This window comes from Gymnoscopelus braueri, assembly GCF_963280865.1.
Source record: "Gymnoscopelus braueri genome assembly, chromosome: 12".
NCBI lineage: Eukaryota > Metazoa > Chordata > Actinopteri > Myctophiformes > Myctophidae > Gymnoscopelus > Gymnoscopelus braueri.
The window spans coordinates 15,130,477-15,139,144 of record NC_137614.1 but is presented as its reverse complement, the minus strand read 5'-3'; the positions used below and the strand labels follow the sequence as shown (position 1 = coordinate 15,139,144).

The 8,668-nt window shown below is 39.4% G+C and overlaps 1 protein-coding gene across 1 annotated transcript; it reads left to right on the top strand.

Annotated features, from left to right (window-relative positions):
* The first annotated feature begins 588 nt into the window (after nucleotides 1–588).
* dclre1b (DNA cross-link repair 1B) lies at nucleotides 589–7,702 on the top strand. The gene is made up of 5 exons (XM_080445368.1): nucleotides 589–707; nucleotides 1,526–1,740; nucleotides 4,183–4,348; nucleotides 4,833–5,015; nucleotides 5,490–7,702. Exons 2-5 carry the CDS (start codon nucleotides 1,546–1,548, stop codon nucleotides 6,626–6,628), a joined length of 1,683 nt encoding a protein of 560 aa, XP_080301494.1. The 5' UTR covers nucleotides 589–707; nucleotides 1,526–1,545; the 3' UTR covers nucleotides 6,629–7,702.
* The last annotated feature ends 966 nt before the right edge of the window (nucleotides 7,703–8,668 follow it).

The following is an 8,668-nucleotide window of genomic DNA, read 5'->3' as shown; positions in this document are numbered from 1 at the left end:
CCCCTCTCTCTTCTTATTTACTGGCTGACAATATCTTCGACCCCACCCTCATCCACATTTAACTGATCAACATCTATACATTTCAGAAGTACAGTTAAATACAAGGTCTGTTAAGACTAAACCCAAGAAAGCACTATGGCTTGTTTCCATTGGGGTCCTTTGTACTCAATTCATCGAAACATTTAATGACAGACAAATACACACTACCATGCAAAAACCTCATATTAACATGTAGGAAAAAAAAGAAGGAAAAAAATGATGTACAGTAAACAAAACGGCTGCTGCAGATGACCTGTATGTAGTAGCCAGTGTCCTCTTCTTTCCGTGGTTTGTCAATACAAGGGATGCCAACAAGCTGGTGAAGAACTGAAGGCTCTGTAGTTGAAGTTAAACTGGACAATTATTCTCCAATTACTGACTCCCGCTGACTCTGGCAAACTTCCATCACTGTACATCACTTCATGTGTTCAGTTCAGTTTCAGTTTATTTGTAATGGCCGCACACAACCAACAGGGGCACTGCTTTTAATTTGAGTCGTTTTACTCTCAGTCAGTACCATTCAGTTCCTCATACAAAACAAGGAAGACACAAAACATTACAAAAAGGGGTGTGTGTGTGACTCTACATCTTAGTGTAGAGTTATACTATATCGCATTACACACATGCAAGCAGTGCTGTGCAACCTTCACGTACGGGGATACAAAATGGCAAGTAATACATTTTAAAGCGGGTGAAAATAATGAATATTAGGTTCCTGTCCTGAAAATAACGATACATGTGTCAGAGTGTCGCAGCAGCAGCGATTTTAACGTTAACATACAGGAACAGGTGACAAGTGACAACCAACGTTAGCCCGATGTCGCTAACTTTACATTACGCATACGGCATTTCTATGGCTTTGTCTCTGTTTATTTGACTTCACTGTAATGTTATAGCTGGAGAAAATATAATTTTGCCTGCATGACATTCGTGTTCAACTGCACCTCGTTTATAGAAACTGAACTGGTTCGACTACAGCTGACATACTGTATGGTGGTGTGTTGATTGATGTATTACAGAGGTGTAAAGAAACTAAATAAATTTACTCAAGTAGGCTACTGTACTTTACAGGAGTATTTGCATTTTTCAGTATTTTTATTTCTACTCCACTACATCTCAGAGGCAAATATTATACCTTTACTCCACTACAATTATTTGAAAACTTTAGTTACTAGTTATTTAGCAGATTTTTATTATTATAAAAAAATAAATACACTTCAGCTCTATATAATGCGTGGTGATGCTATGCATTGTGAGCTTAGATCTGCTATTTTCAAAAGATGTGTATACATTTGAAAACTTGTGAAATGGGACACTCTGCATAATGAGTACTTTCTACTTTTGGTAGTTTAAGTCAATTTTGATAATCAAGTAAATGTTGAATTCCGGACTTGTACTTGTCACATTGCTGTATTGATACTTTTACTTCAGTAAAAAATGTGAGTACTTTTCCCACCACTGATATATTATAACTCTATGGTTGTAGGGCGAAGCAAAGCTGTGAACATGGCAAATGGCAAAACCATCCCTGATACTCCACTGGCGGTGGACTTTTGGCAGTTGCGCAGATGCCCCCTCGCTCGCCTCTTCTTCCTGTCTCACATGCACAGCGACCACACAGTGGGCCTGACTTCCACATGGTGCAACTGGCCCATTTACTGCTCCCCAGTCTCTGCCAGGCTGCTCAAACTCAGACTTCAGGTAATGAATCTATGCTTCTGTTTGGTAACTGGAACAGTGGGCACCAGGTATTTGTGGGCACCATTTTTTTTAGAAAACATTTATTTAGTATTTGACATGTTATACTTGATTTTATATTTACATTTATTTCATAAATGAGGGGCCAAATACATATATTTTTATTACATTTAAGCCCTCATGCAATTGCTACAAATTGCTGCAAAACATGTGATATCCAGTCATTTCGGGGATAAACAAGAAACTGATGGGTACATTTAGGTCTCATAATGATGTACCGTGCATGTTCAAATCATAAAAGCTTTACATTACACCCTTTTTCAAAGCATTCTTTATTTTGTTTACATTTCGGAAACAGTGGTGATACTGGACCTGTATCCTTTTGTTTTTGGATGTGAATGACGTTACGCAGCACAAGGGAGAATTTTGCCATCAACGCTTTCTGCAAGTTCTTCCTTGTTCTTCCCCATAGACATAATGTGCAGACGCCTCATTGGCCACTGGGCCGCACGTCAACGCCGCCCCCATATTATGTAGGGAAGCCTGAGACTAAAACTTTACTGTTGCATAAGATAAGGTGTTTTGGTATGAAAACCACATAAAAAAAAAGAAACCAAGTAGTATCCTACATATAACATACAGTAACCACATGTCTGACATTTGTAACAAACAAAAGAAACCACGTCAAAATTGGTTGAGAATTCAGTGAGATATGATAACTTTCATGTGGAGAGACCTCCTGCTTCAATAGACATACATGGAGTATAAATGCACTTGGTGTAAATCAATAAACGTCCTGCGCACACCATCTGTTTAGAAATTGCACGAATGCAGTAGGCAGCAGGACGTTCAGTAATTGAAAACGAGCGCTTCCTAAGTCGAACACATAAAAAATGAATTGCTGCACAGAGTTTATTGATAGAAAGTTGCTCATAACATGACAACAGTGGATTTTTATGAAACAAAGACTTGACAAAGAGGATAACCCAAGATGTCCGTACAGGTTCAATATTGGGGAGTTTATTGTCATTTACTACAATCAGATAGGACTTTTCTGTTTCATGAATGGGCTGTCAATGGAGGGTATTGCAACTTAGGTGCAGATAGCATCTGAGTTGCTTGCGGCTAGTTCTTCCCAAGGAACTTAATATTAAAGAATGGAATCGTTCGAGGCCAACTCTCACTTGTAATAAGAATAAGAAGTTAATTTACAAAGTTTAACTTCACGACAAAAGGCTAATAAAACTTGGAATGGATATTATATATGCCCTTTCTACTGAACAATTGCTCACCCACCTTTGCTGAGGTAAAAATATGATGCTGGAATCCGCCAATATCCGATATTTCTTCATCAGAGCTTTATTGATTACTGAGGGGAAGCTGTCCTTTGGACGAACATATCCCCACTGTCCTACCTCAGAAATGGATTAATGGACACAGCTAGATTTCATCCATACTATCCTCATCAGATGGTAAGACTGCGTTCATGTGGTGGTCAATATTCTAAATTAACTCATTCACTGCCAGAACTTTTTTATTTTTGAGTTTGACAAACTGGCAGAGATTTTTCATAGAAAAAAAAAGTACTCAGGAGCCAAGATACAAAATGTTTAAGTTTTAAGTTAACAAGGAAGTGGATTGGAGTCTAGATCTTCAACAAATCATATCTCCTTGGTCTTTAGGTTAAAAATTAAATAAATAAATAAGAAAAAAAAAAGATTTTTTTTTTTGTTGAAAAAATTAAAAGTCGTTTTAGTCGTTCTTGGCAGTGGGGGCTTAAAGGACAAAAGTCGTTTTAGTCGTTCTAGGCAGGGAATGAGTTAATAGCGCGACATTGGAGTTGGCATGAAAGCCCAATTGCAAAACTCTGGCCACACTTGCAGAAACGGCAAACACGCCGGGGTAACTAATAATTCAGCCCTAAATGCGTCAACTGAAAAAATATTTTATTTATTTATTGAATTTGCATCATGTCTATAATATGCATACAAGCAATATATCGTGTATATATATATATATATATATATATTTTTTTTTTTATGTGTTGACAAATTTTGGGCACATTATCATACATATTTTATTTGAGGTTTGGCACTATCGTAATTGATCTGCCTCCGAGCAGACGTGAGAAAGAGCAGACCTGCGCCAAATTCTCACGGACAAAAAAAGATTGAGGAATCAGACTGGTAATGTGGGAAGTTGCATAAATTCCTTTACGTTCAAAATATGGGCGTTAACAGCTTAGTGAATCTGGCCCATTGACTTAAATGCATTCCATCAAACTTCGGCACAAATCTGCCAGCCGAAATTGCTGGACAGAGTGAACCAGTTGAAGTGGACACTGAGTGTATATCTACTTCATACAGACAGTTAATGTACAGGTACATACCATCATTTGCTTGTTTATTACGTTATAGCCTACTTTATTTGAATTATTATTTTCAGGTCAAAGAGCAGTGGATCCATCCACTGGAGCTGGGTGAAACACACATGCTTCCACTAGATGACATTGGCAAGGAGAGGCTGACAGTCACACTAATTGATGCCAACCACTGTCCAGGAGCTGTTATGTTTCTCTTCGAAGCCTACTTTGGTTCTATATTATACACTGGTCAGTGTCCATACTAAATAATGCGTAATACGTGCTGATTGTTACTTAGATTAGCTATTACCTTGGCCATATAGGTTGTTTTGAAAGTAACGTTTTTTGTATTGAGGTTGGTGTCATCATACAGTATAGTTCCCATTTTTATGTAAGAATATCTGGGCCATGAAATGATGCACTTGAAATTCTTTATTTTACAACACACAAAATGTGATTCATTATTAGATTATAGTATGTTCTTGTTTTTTCTTCTCCGTTGAGTATGTTGAATAATAGCAATAAAGTCGATTTAGAATGTGTTGCTTTGCATAATCTAAATGGATAAATTGTCATCATACTGACTGTATTGTAAATCAGAAATTGAAATGCTTTTGCTTTTAATCATATACTTTTGATTTTTTAATTAAAAAAATATCAAGAGCTATTGGTATTCTATCTATTGATTGAATCATGACATCAAGTAGCCAATATTGACACCAATTATTTTTAGGTGACTTCAGATACACTGCTACCATGCTTCGTGAGCCATGCCTGAGAACCAACATCGTCATAGATGTCCTGTACCTGGACAACACCAACTGTGATCCCAGCCGCACCCTGCCCACAAGACAGCGAGCCACTCAGCAAATCAAAGAGATCATCCGCTGTCACCCCAACTACAATGTTGTCATAGGTATGTTTAGCTGCATACACTATACAGCAGTGGCTCTCAGCTCCATGCTGTGGGATCCAGACTACTATACAGTACATTCCAGCTACCTAATCATATGACTTAGACCTGCGACAAATTGCAACTACATTACCTGGTAAAATATGAACATAACAAAAGTCTGTGTCCTCAGGGTCATTTCCCTATTAGCGCTATACGGTTAAAATGGCAATCCAGATTTTACTTGATATTCATTTCACAATTCATTTTCACATGATTACTAGTCTTGCTGTTCTGGGGCACAACATTACTTTATTGCCTTTTTTGCAACAACGCTTATGCTATTTTCTACTAGATTGTGCTGTAAATGTTCAAAGATTTCTGATATTGTAATAATAATTTATAAATATAAAACTAATAAAATAAGTAACTAATAAACTACAACCATGCTGTACAATAATCGGTGCATACTGTACCTAATTATTTGGTGCTCCACAGGTCTGTATACACTTGGGAAGGAATCATTGCTGGTGGAACTGGCCATGGAGTTTAAATCATGGGTCGAAGTAAGCTGCGAAAGGATGGAGACACTCCGAGCTCTAGAGCTTCCTGACGTCTTCACCACTGAGCCAGGAGCCGGTCGTTTTCGAGTTGTGGAGCAGTCTGAGATCCGTTCTGCCTCCATGCAGCAGTGGAACAGTGAATACCCCACTCTGGCCATCCTACCTACCAGCAGGCCTCTGGTGTCCTTCCACCCCAACATCCACGTGGTGCCGTACTCAGACCACTCCTCCTACCAAGAGTTAGAGGAATTTGTCTCGGCTCTCAAACCTACGCGCTTGGTTCCCATTGTGGGAAAGTGCATACCCGGAAGCTTCTCTGCCTTGCTGCCTCACAAAAGGCGACAGGAAGTCCTAGTGCCAGAGTCGGTCCGAAACTACATGCTGATGCAGCCTGAGACACAGTCTACCTACCCAGGGCATAGCAGTGTCCTCCGCAGGCCTAAGAGACGTATTCCCATGGGAGTGATATTTGAGTCCCCTGGACAAGCCTCCTGGCCTTCCTCAGTCGGTTCCCCTGTGGAGGAAATGGACGCTGAGCTGGATGCTGAGGACCCTGACTGTGTGCTTTTGGACCTGGGAAAGAAACCCAGCCCTCCTAAAGCCAGAAGGCGGATTGGTGATTTGTGGAGTCCGAACATCGTTCAGACGATCTCCGATGATCTAGAAATGGAAGAGTCTCTAACTTTAAGTCAGTTCACACAAAGCAACTTTGCACCAGTCAAAGTACTGACAAACACTGTTGCCTCCTTGAAGCCCACTGTAAAGAAAAGTGAAATGCATGCAGATCTGAACAGTGGCACGGTGACAGATGAAGTGATGCTGGTGTGTAACAGCAATATGTATCACCAAAACGGCCATGATGCTGAACAGGAGAACAGTGTGTTATCGCAAATCAGCTCGGATAATGATGACTCCACTTTCTGTTTCACTGAGCTAAGTCTTCAGGAGAGTGAAAGCTATCTCCTACTGGATCTTCCATTCACAGAGGAGGACATGAGGAGTTGTGGCCTTCTGAGCCAAAGTCTCGTGAGACAGTTCCCTCTTACACCATTAAGAGTTGCTGAGAGGATCTGAAAATTCTGAGCCATACTCTTTCATCTGAAATGCATCTGAAGAGTGATTTTCAGACATCTTTGTTTTTCATTAGCACTTTAAATGCAAAACTATACTGGTAGCAGTATTTCCCTGCTGTATCTCTTCTTTGTTTATTGTATTGCCTCTCATCTACCTGTGTTTTACAGTGCGGTTTCTATAGGATGCAGAGACATCTAGAAAAGGGTGTTTCTTTGTTTGTCTGGGGCTAATCTTGTAAACAGCACAAATGTTTAAAAAAAAATAATGGGTGTGTTAGATTTAGTTGTGTCCAGAGCCAATGTGAAAGCATACACAGTATTGACACACATAAATCTAACTTTGATTTAATGCAGCTGCATTGCTTAAGCCCCCAACACATCAACTCGACGGCAGCGGTGATAGGTGTTGGAAATCGACTGTGGACAAAAATCTGTTGTTGAATTGGCGGTGTGTACACCGTTGTGTCGGGTCGAACCTTGTAGTTTAAAGCCGGCCCAACAAGCTCGGTCGGTTTCGACAGTCGGATGGCAACGGAGAGACAGAGAGGGGGGGTTAGAGCTCTCTGGTTGGCTGCTTAGCCTTGCTAGGAGGGATAGCGGGGACCCTTTCTCAAATGCAATACAGAGGTAAATGTATTTTGTCTGAATACAGCGCATACATGGTATATCGCTACAGCTGCATGTGTGCTTAAAATGTAGACACAAAGCGTGGGACTTATATGCCGTATCTTAACTTACCAATATCATAATCGTAGATTTACAGAACATTTTTGCCTTAAAGAAAAGCAGGAGAAAGTTCTCCTGCTTTTCTTTAAGGCAAAAAAGTTCTGTAAATCCAATTGAAGCAACTGGTGATAGTCTATAGGTTTCATTAGTTTTTTTTTTACCATTGCAAACCAGAGTGCTCATTCTCCAATTATTTCATGGGACAATGAATATACAGGGAGGATGGATTGGCCATTTTATCAATTGAAAATGATGATGATGATTATGATGATGAAACGTTGCATTACTTTGTGGTTGCGCAAGGCTCGTGCAGTGAGTATCCTAGATTAGGCTACTCAAACTGAAATGACAGGCTGTTGTGCCATTTCTAATCATTCTAGCTATTTATTATAATATATTGATAACTTGGTAAAATGATAAGGACGTGTGAGCATTGTGCTGCTGCTTGCTGCAGGCGCGCAGTCTTTATTGTTTGAATTAACATTAAATAAGAAAGATATGATACTCCAAAATAGTCGAAATACAGATAACCTTGTGCCCATGTCCAAAGCATCCTGTAGTGCCATTTTTAGCACCAAAGTAGCAGTCTGTCGATGCGGTGTGGACTGGAGAGAGGTGCATTCAGCAACTCTTTCACACCTTTCAACTGAGTGATCTCCCGACTTCATTCGACTCAGTCTGTAGTAGTATGGACAACAAAGTTTTGTGTGTTGAGACCTTACATCACAGTGTACTATAAGGTCAGTCAATTTTGGCTCAAATTGTGACCCCAAGAATCAGTTGAATCGAATAGTGGGATACCAAAGATTCACACCCCCTAGTACATATGCTTGTTGTCTTATTTGTGCTACTTTGTTTGTTGTTGGAATTTGTAGAAATGTGAAAAGTGTGAAAGATTGATCAACGTTGATAAGTTACCATTGCTTATTGCGTAGTACTGTATATGGACAAATACCCTATTTGTGTATCATGTTTGAAGTATGTAGTAACTTGTACAGTTGGGTTTATTCAGAGAACCAGTCAAGGTTTTACTGTGCATTTTTCTCATTGACTAACTGTATATTTCACTTCACATGCAAATTCAGAAGTGCAAGTTAAAGTATTTTAGGTGTCCATCCTTTGGATGAATATGAATAACCAACCTTTTTCAGTGTTTCTTGTGTATTTTAATCTTCTGCATTGGATGTGGTTGGAGGTCATTTTGTTAAAGGATGGACCACTGAATTCATTCCAGTGACTTTCCAAACTTGAAGTGTTATTTGGATAATTATCAGTGAAAAGAAAACATTCTGTACATTTAGCCCTGTGTTCATTT